General features: G+C 41.5%; 1 protein-coding gene across 1 annotated transcript in view; it reads left to right on the top strand.

The window, feature by feature from the left end:
- SORCS3 (sortilin related VPS10 domain containing receptor 3) overlaps positions 1 to 20,272 on the top strand; it is a 263,805-nt gene that overhangs the window by 180,406 nt on the left and 63,127 nt on the right. The window contains exons 6-7 of the mRNA XM_064716259.1: positions 1,432 to 1,496; positions 8,141 to 8,259. Coding sequence (XP_064572329.1) covers positions 1,432 to 1,496; positions 8,141 to 8,259 — 184 coding nt within the window. The remainder of the gene's footprint in view (positions 1 to 1,431; positions 1,497 to 8,140; positions 8,260 to 20,272) is intronic.

Here is a 20,272-nt window from a genome sequence, read left to right as displayed (position 1 = left end):
ACTGATGGTAGCGATTAAGGAGCAGACTGTTTCTCACTGTGAGAGGAATGATGAAAGCCCTGCCTGTGCTGCTTTGTTTTGTGGTGTTGGTATCTTCTGGCCACAATTCAGGGTGTTGTGAATGGACTTGCTATCGATGTGGTGCTCTCGTTAACAAGCAGTGCCAGATTCAGTTACCTGCACAGTGGGTCATAATGTAGTTATTTTGACATTTGCAGCACTGCCTGATCTGAGCTGAACTCCAGCACATTTATATGTTTGTCATTGCTTCAGTTGCTGTGTTTTTTGTGGGATTCACAAAAATGTATCAGAGCATCTGTATTTTTAAAATTATTATTATTATTATTATTTTTACTGTTTTTGCTGTTGATGCCTCAAGGATGAAAATGGCAAAAGAATGTGATAAAAATGTTTTCAGAACATTAGGCAGTTCTGAATGTTGGCTGGCTCAGAGGGAATCTATTATTTACAATCTACTGTATCAAATTCAACTCCCACCGAATTAGAAACTGATTTTTGTCATTGTCCCTTTTTAATCTAACCCTTTGGTTAACTCAGGAGAAGCAGCACCATAAATCACGTGGACATCTATGGATTTTTTTTCCCCCTGCCAGCCATTGCTAGGACTTAATGTTCATCTCTCAGTGATTCTTATCAGCCAGGACACTAATAATAACATTTCTGTTCTGGGCTTGACTTTCCCTCTCCCAGGAGGAAAAGTATCTTTTTAATGTCCTTTGAAAAATATTTTTAGGGAGTAAATAACAATGCATGGGAAGATTTGACTTGGGGTGCCTGAGTTCCAGCTAGTGAGATGAAAGAAACTCCTTTTGCCTCTTTTCCTGATTGTCAAGGACCATGGATGGCATGGGATCATGGTGTGAATAATGAGTACTTTCTCACCTTTTTAAAATCAGAAATACACCATATGTGCAACACTGTTGTTCTTCTGAAGATGTGAAAAAGGAGGTAAAGAATAACAAGATTGCCCAGCAAACCAGGGGCAAATCAGGAAACTTAGTCTTTCATGTCTCTAATCAGCCAAATGAAACCTCCTTTTAATTTGCTTTCTGAAGGCATGAGGCAGTTGTGCCCTTGTTTTTCCTTCAGCATTAAGCCAGAACTCTGATTTTACTGGGTCTTGGGATCAGCCCTCTGTGCTATCACTAGAACAGTCATAGTAGCCTTGATCTTGTAGACAAGGGACAGGCAGGATCACTCTCCTGTGCCTGGGAAGGTTGGTGTAGGGCCCCTGAGCATGGTCTGTGTGGAAATACAAAGGAGATGAGTTGTTTAAAGGTGGAGACCTACATACCAGGTATCCCAAGCTAGGTTTAAACTGGCGTTGTGCTCCTTCACCAGCTCTGTCTGACTGCAGCCCTTCAGCTGACTGACTGCCTTCTCTCTCTCTCTCTGTGTCTCTCCTCCCAGGTCAGTGGCTGGTTTGGATAAAGAACCTGACCTTGTGCACATGGAAGCCCGGACAGCTGATGGACGTGAGTGCCTGCAGCCAGTGCTGAAATCTGGGCTTTGAGCCAAGAATGGAGTGGGAATGAGAATCCACTTCATCCATTTTACCTCCCCATTTACATTTTAATTGGAAGGGGAGATGTGGGTCATGGGGTTTGATGTGATGTTCTTATCCTGAACTTGCAGGGGAAAGTTGTGGCTGTAGGGCTTGTGTCTGTGGAGGGCTAGGAACCCATCTATTCTGTTCCCTGTTTAGCTGTTTCAGTATCACATAGTTTACATCAGTCATAAAGCGCTGGGCTACCAGCACTGTACCATGGAACCTCTGTGCATTTCCAGAGGTGCTCAGAACAGCTAGGTGGTACCTGAGAATCTGAGAAATTACCTGCAGTCAGACTTGCCCTCCAGCCAGAATGTCTCTATACCCCTTTGTCTTGTATTGAAAGTATTTTGTAGTTTTGCTCATAATGTATGAATAAGTGTTCCATACCAACATATTACAGGCTTGAAAAGGTGCCTGGATCTGAAGCAGGAAATAGGAAAAAAAAAATCTTAACTCCTCACTGAAATAAATCTAGTCACATTTGCAGTGGAATGAATTCCTACAGTCAATTTCCAGCAAAGACATGGTATTAGAAGTAAGTTGACTTACTCTCTCTGAAGTGTTTTAGGTATTTCTCACAGGAACTGCAGCATAGTAATGCATCTGCTCCTTGTGTGGAATTTTACTCCAGTGTGAGGAAATGGAGCAAGTGTCCCATTTTGGTGCAGGGATAGTATAGAAAAACAGCATAGGATGAAGGAGTTAAAGGATTTCTGGGGAAAAAAAAAAGCCTCATTTTTGTTGGTTGCAAACTTTTCTCTGTTTTAGTCAAGTGCTGCGTAGGCCAGATGTGTGAACAAACTTCTGTCTGTCAAGATGGCTTCTCTGAGGTTGTGGCTGTTCTAATATCATTCACTGGCCTCCCACTGCTATTTAGTGATGGCAGCTGAATAAATAACCAGGCAATAACAGCTCAGGGGTGACAGCTGTTTGTTGAATATGTGGAAAAAGCAAAACAGGCCGACAGGTGGGTGGACAAGGTAGGGAGGCATCTTCAGTGCCTTTGCTGCTGTGTGTACTGTCACAGGTATGATGGGAGAAGTGGTCAAATGCAAATAAAAAAATCCCAAGCAAGCAAGCAAAGTGCTGATGGAGTCTGTTTTCAAACTAAGTTTAAACTTGCTCACCCAGCTATTTGAATATTGGATATGTCAAGGATGTAAATGTTTGAAAGATGTATCCCCAGCTTAAAGACAGCTCTCTTCCTTCAGGTCTTGTTTGCTCAGGGGTTTGCTCTTTGTTCTTGTTTTAATATATAAATTCAGCATTTTGAAATTGGCAGCTGATGGTGTTGAGGGTTTCACTGGAAGCCAGGCTTGGCCAGTGGTGTCAGCAAAACAGCCCAGTGCAGCAGCCATCGCAGATCTGTGGGGCTGTGCTGGCCCTGCTGGCCTGTACCAAGGACCCCTCTCCCAGCACAGCGCAAAAGATCAGTGCTGCTCCAATCAGAGGTTCTAAGGCTTGAAACAGTATTAGTTTGTGTTACAAAGAGGTGACAGCCTCACAGCTGTAGACTTCCCCAGTGTGATATTGTTCAGCTCTGGATGCTCAGGAATGGGGCACTGAACTTTTCTCACAGTTAGTTCTGCAACCAAAGTGGGCCTTCCTGTGCTCAGTGGAACAGCTGAGGCACTTACACCTGCTGGAAAATGGGGCCCTGCAGTTACTTCCTCTTGATCAGAAAGCTTCTGATGAAAGTTTTCCTCGATATTATGCAGAAGGAAGAAAAGCTTCTCTAATGCCTCTTTTAGGTCAGTCTGGTGGCTCAGTCACTTATGTGATGCATTAGCAGACATAGATTTAAGTATTCCCATTGCTTAGTTTAATTCAGATAGAAGAATCCATGCCTTCAATGTCACTGGCTGCTTGAAACATACATGATTCTCCTAGGCTGGGCATTTTTCTTTCTCGTCTTCTGTTTGCCTCCATGTTTTTAAGAAAAAAAAAAAAAAGTAGTGAGTAAAGCAGTGGAGAAGGGAGGGGAAGGAATGGAAGTGCTATTTAGGACTAGACTCCTGAATTTGATGATTTTTTAATTTTTAAATTTTTTTTCCTTTTGGCATTAATGGGACTCAAGAACCCATCTAATACCAATTCAGACAGTGGAGCCTAAAAGAAGCTCTGGAGCTGGGAACAGGTGGTGGGGCATGCTGGAATCTCATTCATCCATAGATGAGTCAGGGCTATCAATAAGCTTATGGGTCTGGGAGCTGGCAATCTTGTTCACCTCTCTGGTGACTGTCCTTCAAGATATCTTGCCACATGGTTTTGTCTGTCCAGTCATGGTTGTGTCTCTGAGAAACCCATCTGCCCCTGTGCCTGGTCTCCTTAAATACTGCAAGATGCTGATAATTTCAGTGCCTATCTTATCTCAAGCTGTTCCCATCTTTTGTAGCAGATGAAGTTTTTCACATTTTTTCGACATCTTGGCAGAGTCATTGTAGCAGAATAATAATCGAGGCATGCATTTTTAAATTGTAAAAACATGTAGGAGCCTTGGGCATTGTGCCTTCTGCCACTGTAATAGGCAGCAGCAAGGACAGGGCTGGATGCAAGGGGACTGTTATGATCACACTGACACAAGCACCCACCAGCATTCCTGGGAAGGATATATTGAACTTTCTGATGTTCCGTGAGGTAATCTTCACCCCACTCACAGATACACTGCAATAAACAGGGTTTGAATTATAGGAAAAAGAGGGGGAGAAAAGCTAACCAAAAGGATAAAACAGGGTAACTAATTCCTGGAGAGTCTACACATCTTTCTCTTTGGGGGAAAATTATTGAGGCCAGTGAGTTTTTCTCCCTCTCATGGAAACCTTCACGATGTTATGATTTTATATCTTGCCTGATACCAGGGCCTGATTTAAGCTGAGCCAATCTGCCAATGCAGCTTGTCTTTGTCAGCTGCCCTTTTCCCTGTTAGCCATGCTGGCCAGGCATCCCAGGAGGGAGGCAGGACTTTCTGTCCCGTGTCTAAGTCACAGCCACCTGCACACAGGTTGGCCCTTTGCAGCCTGCAGCACAACAGCTTTGTCTGTTTCACTGCCTCCCTTCAGGAACCCACATCTTTGGGGAGAGAGCCTCTTGTGCTCCTGCTTCCTGCCAAAGCTGGCATGGCTGGCAGGAAAAGATGAAACTTGGTAGCTTGGCTTATTTCACCAGTTTGTCCCTTCCAATCTCAAGAAATTGTTTCCGTTTTGTCACTTCAAAATGGTAAAAATACACTCCAGAATCTCAAGATGGAAGACTGTGTTAAATAGCAATGAGGAGGTGGTTCAGGCTCCTCAGCTGGAAAATGGCTGTACATCTGTGAAAGCCATTCCCTAATCCTGAGGGAGGTGGGAAGGGTTTGTGTGGAGGCATGGATGCTGGGATTGGAGCTGCAGGAAGCCCTCCAGGCTGCTTGATGTCCATATTGCCACATTCACAGATGTGTTGAGGAAGTGGATGGGGTTGCTCATAAGCATGAGAAATTTTTAATGCTGCCTAGAAAGTAGGGAGCCCTTCTCAACTCCTTTTGCAGTGGAACATTATAAAAATCCCAAAAGTAACAAAAAATCCAGCCCGCTAAAAGAACCCTGAAAACCAAAACACCCAAACCCTTTAATTCTGGTGTTGTATAGGACAATATATAAATTGGAAGAAGTGCCCAGATAGAAACAACCATCCTTACACAATACAACTGCCACTAAAATGTAAGCAAGGCTTTGGAGGTATGGCTTAGTCTCATGTCACCTGCCCCTCTGGGTGAATGTCCTTTTACCTTGTGGCTGCCCAAAAGTGCAAAATTACCTCATTCTGGAGGAGAGGCTGACAATAGCCTGGAAGTTAGGGTGGCCTCTTCTCTCTTAATGGAGGCTTTTGTTGAGAGACCCTGCTCTTTCTATGTGAGAAGATGTGCTCTGTGAATGAGCACATTTTAGAAGCTTGAGCAGGGACTTGAGATTGTTTCTTGCTTCGAGTTACACACAAATGGGAACAGAACTGGATGCTGCTATATTTTTTACCTGATTTTTAATCTATTTAAAAAAAATTTTGGAGAAGCAGGAAAAAAGCAAGACAACTTTATCTGGTATCCTAAAGCAGAGAGGTTTAAAGATATATTATTTGTGTCTGTGTTTGTTTTTTTAATAGGCTTGTATTGTAAAATATATGAAAATAAATAAAACAAGAGACTAAATGGAAAGTGGGTAGTGAGCTACCCCCCTTCTCCACCACTATCTCCTTGTGAATATTAATCAGGTGCCATTCTTTGAGTATATTTGATTGCTGGTGTAACACACTCAAAATGACACATTTCCCAATAGGCAGGAAGCTCGTTGTCATGTCAACACTTGTGATTTATCTGCATTTATTTGTGACAGGTTTTTATTCCTCTTCCCATTCTGTCACTCAGCAGCAGCAAATTATCCCCTTTTTGGAAGGATAAGAATATCCAGGCGACTGTGTGGGAGAACGTACTGGAGGGAATGAGCTTCTAAAAATACAACTCCTGACCTCTCCTCCTTGTTCTGCCTAATTTTAGAGCTACCTCAAAGAGCAAGTCACCGCTGTTGATCTCTTTGGATGGCATGGCAGCACATAAGACCCTCTTGTTTTCTGAGAAGTTGCTTTTATCCACTGCAAGGTTGGCTTAGGTTCCACACTGAGGAGCTAAATAGCAGCTCTGGGCCAAGTGTGTGTATATCAGTTGATGAAGAACTTTAATTTATGCCAGCTGAAAGTCTGACCTCTCTGCTGCTGCTGCTGGAATTTTATGCTGGGAGAAAGCACAGCTCTGATACTCTGGTTATTGGCACCGTCTCTATGTCAGGTGTTTGTCACCATTCACTTTAATCACTGCCCAGTACTCCGAGCTGGCACCAGCAACATTTTCTGCTGCTTTAGCATCCTCAGTGGGACTGCGATTTCATTACTGCACCAGACCTGTGTGACTGCTCTGACTCAGCCCTTATTAACCTGGAATCCCTGGTGCATCAACCCAGAACCAGGTCTGCAGCCTTTAAACAGGGGCCTTCATTCACTGGGTAGTTGGGCATGGACCTTCATTAGATTAAAGCTTGGCTGTGGTTTCTGACTCCTTTAGAAAAAATATTTTAGTAATTATTAGTCTAATTATTAATGACTCTGACTTGCATTCTTTTTGCATTTCTAAGAGTGTAGCTGGGACAAGACTATAAAGGAGGAAACTATCAGTCTATGAATGTTGGTTTAGAATTTGGGAAGGCAGTTGGCTGAATCTCAGAGGATTTAAATTGTGCCTCCCAAAGCTTTCCACTGCCCCACATATTGCTGTAACTGGAAGGACACAGACCAAGGACAAGGCAGGTTTTTTTTGTGACGGAGAATCCTGTAAGCAGCTTTGCTGGGCTAGTGATTGTCTTTTTAAACTTCTCTTTTATCATTTTGAGCTCAGTTTGACAAGGTCCATGTCAGAAAGTTCTGTTGTGAGCTAAAATCATTGCACCAGGCTCACCCCAGCCCTTACAAACTTGCTGTTAAGTTCATTGATGTTCTGTCCTCACCCTCTGCAGAAAAGCAAAGAAGCATTTGAATCTAGGAGGCCTGTAAAGCGCCAGAGTGCAAAAGATATGACCCTTTTATCACTCCAGCTGTCATCTTAGTAGTATTTTTATTTTCTTCCTAATTTGCAGTTTTCAGAAGAGCAGTTGAAAAGCAGAGATGGCATATTTAGATTACACACATCCAGAAACACAATGCATTCATTGTTCTGTTTCGTGAGGCCTTTTCTTAGCCTGAGTGAAATAATGCTTAACCCCCTATAACCTCTCTCAACTTACTAGAGGTGAGCACGTCTCTTCTTGTTCTAACTTTCTGTATATCTGCCTTTTCCTTCTGTTGTTTTCTTGTTCTTCTCCCAGTCCTGTTCCTCCTCTCAAGCAATGTCAAGGCCTGACAGGATCCCATTAGTGTGATAGTCTTCTGTTCCTCTCTCCAGACTGAAGCATTTGATGCTTCTTGCAGAGCTTAAAGGAATATCTGCTTAAAGGAATCTTCAGCTAATCAGGCTATTTCATGGCCATGGCATTTTCGTTCCTAGCCTATAAATACTTAATTTTGAGAGATGCTTCTGATTTTCACAGAAAAATAAGTTAAATTTAATAGTCTTGATTTGGGCTTTTTTTTTTTTTTTCTTTTTGAGTTTTACTGCCACAGTTAAAACCAGTCAACAAGGCTAGGAGATTTCAGAGGGAAGACAGAGGTATGATTTCCAGAAGGATGTAGGAATTGGCAAATTCTACCCGGGTGGCTTCTGCTCTATTTGGTCTCATCAGCAACTTTCTGATGCATTTATGGTTGGTACCCTCCATTGAGGGGGGATTTTGGACTTCAGTCTCCTGAGGGTTGTCTACACAACAGAAAAGGGAATGGCCAGTGTCAAAGTATGGTGAACTCCTAACTTCAGAGAGCAATTGCCGTGTCAAAGGCTGGAGGCAGATCCTGAAATAACATCTCCCTAGTTGGAGATAAGACATTCTTTGGAGCTGCTGATGGTGTTTACCTCCCTGGGCATTTCTGATGTTTCCCCTGCTCCCCTTGCAGACACCCACTATTTGACCTGTCGGATCCAGGAGTGCTCCGAGACCAAGAGGAGCGGGCCCTTCTCGCGCTCCATCGACGTCAGCTCCCTAGTGGTTCAGGATGAGTACATCTTCATCCAGGTATGTTGGCTTCCTGCAAATGGGACATGAATTCTGCCTGCACAAGGGATTTTTATTTTGGGTATATTCTTAGGATATTCTTAGGATAAGCATGTGGGACCCCAGTTCTTAAGAGTCCATCCCATTGGCTCTGTAGTCTGGGATACAGCACTTGATCTCCCTGCTCATCACTTGCCTTGAATCATATATTTTTAAAATTTGTTCATTAAGGGTCCATGAATTTCACAACTTGCTATTGGTATGGCTAATTGTAAAATACAAAGGAACTAGAAATGAACTGGGGAGAACAGAGAAGAGCAAAGGAAAGGTGTGAATGATTATTTTAGCAATTGGAAAGATTTATGCTGATTTGACAGTCAAGTAATGCTAATAGGCTGAACCAAAATTTGTTGTAGGAGGTAAAATAGCAGAAAAATTGAGGAAAGTTGTTACAGGGCAACTTCAAAGTGAAAGATGTCTGTAAATTTGTCAGTTGGTGATGATTCTGGAGATGAGGAGAAAGTGTCAGAAATTGAGTAAGAAACTATGTGGTTTTGAGATTTTTTGAGAATACATGGGCTGGATGGAACAGGGCCATCTCTCTAAATTTTGTGTCTGTGGAAGCCTGAGAATGAATAGTACTGTCTGGAAGAACATTTCCTGAAGATGTACCATTTGGTGGAAGACTGAGGGCCAGGCTGTGGTGATTACAGATTGCAGGAAGCTCAGGAGACACAGAAATTACAGACATGGTGATGTTAAATGCTTGCCTCCAGTGCTGAACCAGGGGGAACAAAATGAGATGAAGACTGGATTCAGGTGGTACAAAAAAGACACATGCTTCCCTTTTTGAATAAGACTGGGGTATATTAAGCTCCTACTTTATTTCCTTGAGTATTTTTCTTGACTATATCCAAATTATGAGAAAGATTTGCTGTGTTTATTGTCAGACTTTCTTATAAGACGGAAGACTGATAAGTATGTGCTGGGATTATGTGGAAGACTGGATCCCTGTGGCCTGGGAGGGCTGCAGGATGAAAACTGCATGCATTTGAGCAAGGTTGGCAGACTTCTTCTGAAAGTAGGGGAGTGTGCTGCTCTGGAGATGACCTACTGCTGTGGGAGCCACAGCTCCCCTCAATCCCCCGTGAAACCCAGTCTGCTACTGCTTCCTTTGGCCTCAGTGGAGATCCACTGCTAGAAAACACTGTGAATTCAGTTTTTGCTACTTAGTAAGTCATGATTTGACTAAAAGCAATGGCTTTCCAATCAATAAATGCTCTGCTCTCCAAGGAGTATTTTAGAGAGACTCTGTTAGTGTAGTGGTTTATGTCTGTGGCTAAGGATGTTGTGGAACATCCAACTCTTTAAGCGTGAGGCCTTATAGATGTTTCTCACTCCACAACTCTCATCTGTGTTAAAACAAGGCCAGTCTGTTTAGAATCTTGATTTCACAGTGAGGATGTGGGCCTGGTGTATATATTCCTCTGCCTCAAATCAGCAGTAAGCCGCTCAGGCTATTAGCTTCTAAAAACTTCAAGTGAAAAAAAAAAAATCTGTGTGTGTGTACAAACACATGCATGTATGTATATGTACTACTCAAGTGTCTTGACTATTCTTAGCAAGGTCTTATTATAGCTTAATGGGTGTTTGAATTGAAAATCACATCCCCACACTTTAAAAAGCTGTTAAATATACACACAGAACATTGCTGCTGCTTTGGGAGACTCTTTTTGAGAGTCTCCGTTCCCAGGCTGTTTATCCCTTTCCCTGTGTTTTGTGTCACACTGGCAGGGTTTCTGCCTGTCCAGCAGCCTGCTGTCAGTGGCTGCAGATGCTGGGCAGGGATTGAGCCCATGCAGAGGTTTCTGCCTGTCCAGCAGCCTGCTGTCAGTGGCTGCAGATGCTGGGCAGGGCTTGAGCCCACACAGAGCTTGAGTGACACGCAGGCACTTCAGATTCCCAGCACACTCTGAGCTGAAGGTGTGTTAAATCCAGGATATGGTCAGTGGGATATGCAGAGTGTTTGCTTGGTACATATATAGCTAATATGTCCTGGATTTATTAGTCTCACAAACCATGTGGTATTGCTGCATATTATGGGATGTGTCAGATTGACTGCTTGCAATGTCTTACGCGTGTTGTTCAGTCTGGGTAATCTTGGACAGAAGTGTAGGAGCCAGGTCTTTAGAATTTTAAATATTAGACAGAGATGAATAAATAAATATCAAATTAAATGTTAAGAACTTGGTGAGGTTTAATAGCTGCATAAAGCGTTGGTGCATGTGTTCTGATATGTCTGTTCTGGAACAAATCAGAATTAATGTCCTGGAGTGGAGAGGGGAACTTGGTTTTTTTTGTTTTTTTTGACTTTTGTCATTAAACCAGTAGATTTTTATTCTAAATCTGTAGTCAATGTTCCTCCAAAATTAGAGCAATTGAAACCTTCAGGGGCACTTTATCTCTTATTTCACCTATTTCAACATGAGCTAGGTCTCTCTTTGAGTATGCCTTTCTCATTAATATTGTTAGGAACCTAAGTAGAGCTTAGTGAAAACCCCAAAATTTTTGACAGGTAAAATTAGGGAAGATGAATTCCAGCTATTGATATCAATGTCTTAGATTATCTGCATAGAGTTATTTACTTGTGAATATCCATTCTAACCAAGATGATAACCAGGCCAGCACTGTAAGATTCCTGAGCAGCATTAACTTGTTTAACTGCACTCAAAGCAAACATGATACTATGATCCATAATGGATAGGGGAAAGAAGAAAACAGAAGACTTTATAATGCCATTATAAATCAACAATTCCTGTTGTGCAGCACTTCTGAAAGGATCTTTCAGAATTACAGTACAAAGAAAGAAAATTAGAATGATCTTATGCTTGGAAATTTTATCTGTTGAAGAGAGTTTGAAAAGACTGGCACTTGTTGCCAGGCAAAAGAGATAAATAACATAGCCCACGAGGACAGATGTAAAAGGTACTGTGGAGGGACAAAAGATATAGCTACTAAGAGAGACTAGGAAGAATTATTATGAATAAAACAGTAGGTGATCACTCTGAATTTATTGGCTGACTTTCTATTTGATTGATCAATAGTTATTTAAGGATGCCTGTCATGTCACTAGGATTGGATTGGATAATTCTGAGTAAATTGATATATTAAGAAAAACTCTTACCCTCTCTTGCATGTATAAATTTTCATTCACTTCACAATATTGCTCTGGTGTAACCAGGAGCCAAAACCATAATCTTCTTTCATGAATAATACTTAAAATTCATACAACTTGCAAAACAAGTCATTTATTAGTGAGAAAACCTTGGAATATGTCTGGACTTACGTACTATAGCAGAAGGAGCTAATTTGATGATCAACTTTGCCATTTAATGTCCATCTCTGTGGTGTTCAATTACATAGCTGTGCTCCAGTGAGCACTTGTTACTGAAGCAATATCACTTTCCAAACTTAGGTTCAAACATAAGCTACAACTGCCTAAAAAATGTGATTTCCTGACAATTACCTAAACTGCTGTGGTACTCTCATCTGCAGAGCCTACATTATAAGACACGGGGATCAGAGATGGTCATTTGGGTTGAATCTAGAGTACTGATACTTTGGAGAATTTATTAGTTAAAAAATAAATTACAGAGGCAATTCTGGGAAAGGTATTTTTCAAGCTAGTCTTGTATCAGGGTTTCTAATGGAATTGCTCAGGCAGCTGAAAAGTGTTGAAAATTAAATAGACTTTAATGAAAATGGTGATTATTTTTCAGGAAATTCTATTTTGAGTGAGATGGTGTTGTTTGGAGAGAACCTTTTTATTTTCCTACAAGTAAACAAATAATATCAGTGGTGCATGGCTCTATAAAGAGAGGATCAGGAATGATCTGTGTGTTTCCTTGTCAACAGATCAAAAATTTCCACTGAAAATGAGGGAAAGCATGAGTAAATGTCACCACTTATTTCAGGCAGTGAGGACAGTCTGGGCCATAGAATTCCCAATTGCTTATTTTGGGGGGTCTGAGGGGTCCCAAGGGACATGAACAGGGCAGTGCATTCCCTGGGAATCAGCTTTGCTGAGGGGCAGTGCTTTTTGCAGAGAGCAGCATTCCTGCAGGCAGACCCATAGCTGCCATGGAGAGCTAAGTGCTGCTGAGTTAAAGGAGCTGATCTGGCTGCCCAAAGGTTCTGTGAGAGGTGCAGTGGCTCAGTGGTTCTTCTGGGGGGCTGGACTCCCACCTTGGATGAGCCTGGCTGCTAGTGGAGAGGGAAGACATTCCCAGCACTGGCCTGTGTGAGGACTCTGTCTTCACACAGCAGCCTGGGTATCAGGAGATGGACAGAAATTGTGATGGAACTCTTCAGAATGTGTAACATGAGGACTGATGGCACTACTACTGTTATAGTGCTGGTGACCTAAGGATTTCAGTGGGACAAAATTTACAGAGAGACAGTATTTTTTGTGAGTTGGAACTGACAGAGTTAGAAAAGGACAGATAAGATTTTAGGCATATTCACAAGATCCTGAGGGACATGAGAAAGGATTTGGTTTCTCAAAACTGTGTTTTCTCTTTTTTTCCCCGGCTGTAGATCTAGGTCTCATAAATATGTTTCCATCCCCCTATTAATCTTACTGTGTTGTGTAAACCCTTCTGCTTGTGGCTTTCCCCCCAGAGATCATACCAGCCTAGTCTGGCATGCAGTTATCGCTGTCCCCGTTCCTCTCTTACACTTCTGCCTCTGTCAGCACTTGGAGACCCTCAGGGCTACTTTGGCCTTTTTGATTTGAGCTGGCTGTAAGTGCAGAGGTGTGTGGATGGGTGATCAATACCTGTCTTGGTAGTTTTTTATGTCTTTATTTTTCTCCAGGATGCTGCAGACTCTGCTATCCCAGTGGAGAGGAGCTGAAGTTGATCTGAGTTGTAGCTCGGACATTCAGCACTTTCCATAGCAGTGACAACGCCACTGGGTATAGAAGACTCCTCAGACTTAGCAGATGATACCTGGTTTGGGGGTGATACAAGCCAGACAAATGCCTTTGGAAATGAACCCTCTCAGATCTCTCTTTGACTGGTGGTCCCTTAAAGACAAGGAATGATCCCTGCAAAGTTTAATTGAAAAGGATTGGTGTTTTGCTCCATATCCTGGCCCATTTCCATTTTAAAAGGGAAGTGCTTTGCACCACTAATCAGAGAGGCATTCTGAGGAGCACTGCCTTATCACTTTCCAAGGCCTTTAAAGATTGAAAGCATGGGTACCACTTCCCCTTTCCATCCCATGGCATGATTTATCAAGGTGTTTAGCTGCATGCTGAAACTCAATGTCTTGTCTCTCATTGGCCCCTGCTTCTACTTCTCCTTCATGTCTTCTTTCTATGCCATTTCATTTGTGATTCAGTCTCCTGGGAACTGCCCATCTTTCTCTTGAGTCCATATTCCTTCAGGTTGTCCTGCGACATATGATGATCCCATGTTCAAAAAGCCAAGTTGCTCTCTTGGTGGCCCTTTGTTTTGAGGTTGATGTGATGAAGGAAGGAAAGAGTTTGAGGGCAGCTGGGAAAAGAGACAGGGTCTTGGCTGTGATGGGGTCTGTGGTGTTGCCATTTAGGAGCAAGGGATGGTGGTTACTCACATCCTGTGCATGCAGCAGTGTAGATGCAGCTGCAGTTCTTGTAGGAATTGTAGGAATTGCATATAGAAAGTGAAAAGTTCAAGTGAAAATGCTCTTCTGCGATTCTGATCTTTTATATGGTTCTTCTTCACCTTCTGAAGTAAGTTTGAACTTGGAAGACTTTTGCCTAATTCAGGGAGTTGCACAGCAGGGCAGCCTCTCAGCCTGCTCACTGGCAAGAGTGAAAAGGAGCAAATCCCGAATTTCTCCAGAGGTTGTTGTGTGGTGCAGCTGAGTGGGAGTCTGAGAGTGCACATCTGAATAACTCCTCTGGCTCTGAGGAACAAACACTTCTGCCAAAATCTGTTGAACCATTTAGTCTTCTTTTGCATCAGAAAAGTTTCCTTAAAACATATGCAGATGTCAGTATTCACCCACAATCACTGATAATGTCTTACAAAACCAATGGATAATATTTCCTTTTTTGGATGCCTGGTGGCTCATCAGAGTCCAGGCAAAAATTTCAGCTGAAGTAATTTGATGCAAAATGGCATTTATATACTTTCTTTTTATTTGAATCAAAATGGCATTTATATACTTTCTTTTTATTTGAATCAATTTCTGGTTTATCAGGGTGGATATAATTATAATAACCTTTTTTTCCCCAGCCTCAGTAGAAATAAAAATACTTACTGTTTATAATATTAGAATTCAGGTGGGGGGACGTTTCTCTTTGAGGTGTTATAGAGGGGGAAAGATTTCCTGATTCTAGAAGCTACATATATCTAAGCCCAGCTCAGATAAGTAGTTTAATATTATTACTGGTTATAACTGTGCTTGTTTAGGAGCACTTGAAAGTGCTTATGGAGGACATGAGTGTATGTTTCAAGTTTATTGAGTATTTAAGAATAGGCTAAATGAGCATATTTGCTGAATTGAAGTAATTTATCAGGTGAATAGACTTCAACCAGCAGCCACAGCTGAGTTGATGCTAATTCATAGGGATTCCTGACCTTGGTTATCAAATGATCAATTAAAAAACTTAAATAAGTGGCAAATTTCCCCAGGAATAAACAAAGTGGCAGTTATTTTTTGGGGTTTTTTTTGATTGTTTTTTTTTTTTAATTAATGTGAGACTTCTCAGCAGTGAAACAGGATAGTGGGGAGAAATTAAATGTTCATTTCCCAGTATAGAACCGTCTCTCTATTTTCATAGAAACTAAATACACCATGTTCAAATATAAATTTCTTTCCTCCATTTTTTCCTCCATTAACTAGGAGCCAAAGGTCTTAACAGAAATCAATCCATGCAATTTATTTTTAACTTCACCCTGCTTAGCTACGATTGATTTTTATCTTTGCGATCGATGGTAGAGAAAACGGTTTGGCGGAACAATGGAGCACTCTCCAGCTTGTAGGGGCTGGTCTTTGAGTCTTTTATTGAAGGAATCATTAAAAGCTTATTATGAAACTAATAGGATGAAGACGTTTAAATGATGAACACGATTACACCTGTTTTACTGGTGAATAATGCCTGCTAGAGCTGATCTCCTCTCGCTCCTATTTAAAATGCTGGACAGCACTCCAGTGGGGGAAATTAATCCATACAGATGAAAGAAAGTGCATCCCACGTGCTAGTTAAAAGCTCTTGTTAAAGCAAGACAGGCAGTAAGTAGTTAGCTACTTTCCTATTCACTGCTGGGTGCTTTTCATCCATTTCTAGCACAGTTTCATTTTTTCTGTGCCAAATATCACATTTGGAACTTGAGCCTAACCATCTCTTGATAAAAAAAAAAAAATTAACATTTTCCTTTATTTATTTATTTTTTTATTGATTTTCTTTCTAGGGCATTTTGTGATGTACTTTCTTTTATCACTCTCTCCCCTCCCATCAAGCTGTCTGATTGATCAGCTGAAGATGTAAAGTATTGCTTTGGCAAACTCATATGTTTCCTCTGAAATCAAAAGGAGGGTTAATGTGTACAATTATGCTCTTCTCATAAGTTGATTTCTGTGTGGGTGATGTGCACCTGCAGCTTGGATGTGGCTTGTGTTTTGGTGTAACTGCACATTTTCTGCAGGAGTTGCTTTTAAAACAAATGCAATACTTGAGATTACTCTGTCCTTTAGCTGTGTCATCTTTGCTCTGAGGGGAGAGGGAGCTGAACAGGGACTGGGCCAGTATAATAAATGCTGCTTTGTCACAGCAGATTTTCTCTGATGGGTGTGATGCTCTAAAGAGTGTCATGTTTTCTAAGCCTGCTGAATTTACCAGACAACTTGAGGGTGCTTTATGCACAGAAATCCCACAGCACACTCAGGTAATTGCAAATTGTTCAATGACTGTGCAGAAGGCATGATGTTAATGAAAACCACAGGGAGATAATTCAGACTGGATGGTACCTGTCATGATGGAATTTATGCTAAGCAGTGGAGAACCTCACTACACAGAAATATCTCGAAGATTGCTTTTGTTGATCATGGTGGGTCAAGAAGGAAGAGCACTACACTAGGTTCATGTTCTTCCTCATCCTCTGAACCTCTTGTGACTGGAATTGTGGTTAGGCTTGGGAGAGGAGGCACAGCTTTTCAATCCTCATACCAACAAACCTGTGCAGGGTCAGGCAGGGCTGTCTCTGAAGAACCCCAAAATCCCGTGGTAAGGGTGTCAGTGGAGCAGCCTGCCTGCTGAACTTGCCATGACTCTTCTGTGCTTTAATCCACAGTTTGATTTGGGGGATTTTATGCTCGCAAGAAGGAGAAAGGGAACCTAAAGTTAAAGCAATGTAGAGGGATTCCAGGGCTCCCTATGGAGGTGGAGAACAGAATGCTGCTACAACACGGATACCAGCTCATTTGATGTTATTGGAAAGGAGGGGAACTCCACAAGCAGGGCAATCACCTTGGAGAACAAGTGAGAGGTTTATTGAAAATAACATCAACTATATACTATTAAGAACTTAGTATCCACAAGAAGTGTAAAATTTGTTTCTGTGAAATTTTTGCTCACTTTCCTGAAAATTCTTTGAGCAGTAGGAGGCAGATGAGGTCCTCCTTAGCACAGGAGCCTTTCTGAGATTTACTAATTTCCTCTCTGTTCCATCAATATCTGCCTTACATTGGAAATTATGAGTCCCAGCATAAGCCAGCCAGGAAGATGATAAAGAAGCCTCATACAGAGTGATCTACAATTCCTCACATCATCTAGGGCTTCTTTACAGTCTGAGACCTTTTAACTCATTCTGCTTGCCTTCCAAACTCTTAGATAAACAGATGTTTTTGCCTAAGATGAACTTCAATCTAAAGAAAAAAAAAATAAAAGGAAGCAAGCTGCAAAGCTTGTTCTTAAATAATCTTATTCAATCATTAACATGGGAAATGGCTTTGTGTGTTCCTAGACATGTCACAGAAATTAATGAGATAAATAGATTCCATGACAAATTTTATGTAATTTTCTACAGTCTTATGAGCGTGTTTGTTTTCTTCTATGTTTGATGCAATTGATGCACTCTGTCTCATTACAGGTCAGGAAGGGGAATGAGCCAGCATATCCAGACTTTCAGGGCTTTCAAAGAGAAATTTCTCATGTTTTCTTCTTAAATGCCAGCTGATATAAATTAGATGAGACTTTTGTCTTGAATGTGGAAACATTAAAGAAAAGTAGTAGCTCATGAGTGGAGGGAGGAAAAAAGAACACAGGTTAGGAAAGACAGATGTGTTTAATGACAAACACATTTGTCCATGGGAATAATTTCTACTGGCCAGAAGCCCAATTAAACACATAAAGTAGAAATCCAGAAAAACAGATTAATGATCCAGTCATTAGCGATGGAGGAAGAAAAAGACAAACCCAGCTAATTCTGTACTGAGCATGACAGATGAGCTCACAGCAAATAATTGGGTGACATTCATCAAATGTGAACTGAAAGGAGGCATTGGAGGGCAAAACACTGCCATAATCTCTGGGATTTACAGTGTTGGAGCATTTGCTCATAGGAAAAGGAAAAGTTCATCAAAATAAATTAAGTAGGGCCTTCCAAAATTCATTCTGTACCGTGGTGCTTGCCAAAACTTTATTGGAGGCTTGATCATTTTTTTGGAACTGTTATAACTGTGCATGTAAATCATGCGAAGATGAGACCCTGGCTGGGAAAAGCTTACACAGCTCCTGCCAACAGAATTGTGGGTGGCTTCGTACTAACTGGCTCAGGAAGACCACAAACCTCAAATATTTCTATTTCTAAACCTTGTCAAGGTGACCTAGTCCAGGTGGAAGCCTGGAAGGGAGTTTAACTATTGCATACTAAACTTTAACAGTGTTTAATCCTAACTTTCTGCATTTAAAAGCCAACCAAACAAACAAGTAATTCAAACAAACCCCCTCCAGGTACCAGTTTTCAGTGGGATAAAGCCAAAATAATGGTTTAAAACCTTTTGAGTGTGGCAGACTTGCAGTAGAACCTGTTGTGGCACAGAAAGTGGAAGTTGATCACCCCTTGATATTTTTGCCACTCTATTTTCACTGGATTAACTGGAAGGTTGTTGGACTGTTCCCAATCTTAATTGGTCATCACAGCATTTACAAAGTGTGCAAATATTCATGTCCTCATCTACAAGCTGAAGACCATGTCTCAGCCCATCAGAAGATGTGGATATTGAATGCAGGGTTCTTAGCAAGTAGTCACTGGACATATTCAGTTCATGTGAGAATTGAGAATTTGGGGTTTCTAATGGAGGCCATAAATATTAAAAGTGAAAGGGGATATTTAAATATTCCCTGTGCTATTTAGACAATATCTAGAAGTGTGGGAATCCTTTGAGTAGTGCTTGTGGAGTTGAGAGATATAAAATTACTGCAAACATGAATTTTGCCTTTCAGCTGGACTCAGTATGAATCAACTGCACAGTCTGTTCTCTCCTGTGAAAATTTTATTTTGATGTGAAAGTATTAAATGGGAAATATATCTTTCAGAAGTAGCACTCACTGACCTTATTCAACCTGCAGGAGAGGAGGCTGCAGGGAGACATTAGGGCACCTTCCAGTAACTAAAGTGGCTATAAGAGAGCTGGAGAGGGACTTTGGACAAGGGCATGGAGTGTCAGGACAAGGAGGAATGGCTTTGAACTGAAAGAGGTAGAATTAGATTAGATACATAGAAGAACTGGATGATCTTTAAGGTCCCAACCGAGACCATTGTGTGATTCAACTCAGAGCAGGACCCAGAAATGGTCACCGCTCTGTCAGTACACAGTGCACTTTCCATGAAGTGAGAGTCCAGTGACTGCTGTTTTCTCCCTGTCCCTTCTATTGGCTTGTTCTGGGTCCACAGACAAGTTGCTTTAGATTTTCCTGTTTGTGTTTGCCCTTGGCTTTAGCTAAATGTTATCGGTATAGAGTTTATTTGCTGTCATATAGGCCGTTCTTAGGACCTTATGCCGTGTGTGCTTTAATAGTGGCTGGTTTTGTTTTTTCTCTGGAGGGTGCTAAATACAGTTTTGTTGACATTACAAATAAAAATGGGAAAAAATCTGAAGGGGAAGTCTTAGTGTACAAGATGGTCCTACTTCTAAACCTCCCTTTCTTTCCAGTTTTTCAAACTGTCAATGGGAAAGCCTTGAGTTGATTAGATATCAAATTTCATGACCAATAATAGCGTGTCCTTCAAATGACAGCTTCTCCAGGGGAGAAAGCCACTATCTAGAGGTGATATCATTGCTGAGAATACAATTGATGCTGTAGCAATGTTCTATGTAAGCTCATTCTCAAATATCACTGTCAGATAAAGGAAGTATATCTAGGAGAGAATCTAGGACCTTTCTCTTAGCTTTATTGGAAGCCAACAAGTGATATTCTGTACAATAGACAAGTGCTTTGTGCATTATTTTATCTTAAGACCTGCAAGACTGCCAAACCATCAGAATGTAGGAAATTCACTGATGTAAGCCTTGTGTTAGCCAGGTCTGAGATGGTGCCAGAAAGAACACCTACAGCAAGAGTAAGTGACTCCTGACAGGTTTTAGAGCCCATATTTTACAAATTATCTGTGTTAGATCTCATTGATGCATGGCATTTTTGCATAGGCTTTAGTTCATTCAGTCCATAAAACTGCAGATTTGGATGTCTATCAGTTCCCCCCACGCACATCCGTTTTCAGAGAGTATAATTTCAGAGAAACCAGTTTCATAGTGACAAAGGGCATCTCAGAGCTTAGCTCCAGCTTTCCAAGAGCGCATTTACAGTTAGCAGTGCTGTAAATGTGTGCTAGTGTGGATCTCTGCTGCTAGTCACTGTAAAAGGTTGTTGGAAGACAATCCTGGCCTCAAGGGACTTACAGTGCAGACAAGGCTGAGAAGCAGCAAAGAGGGATTATCTCCTACTTACAGGGGAAGAACAGAAGCACAGAGACTTTAAATTACT

This window comes from Zonotrichia leucophrys, chromosome 6, assembly GCF_028769735.1.
Source record: "Zonotrichia leucophrys gambelii isolate GWCS_2022_RI chromosome 6, RI_Zleu_2.0, whole genome shotgun sequence".
NCBI classification, from domain to species: Eukaryota; Metazoa; Chordata; class Aves; order Passeriformes; family Passerellidae; genus Zonotrichia; species Zonotrichia leucophrys.
The sequence above is the reverse complement of the archived record's forward strand: the minus strand, read 5'-3'. Positions and strand labels throughout refer to the sequence as shown.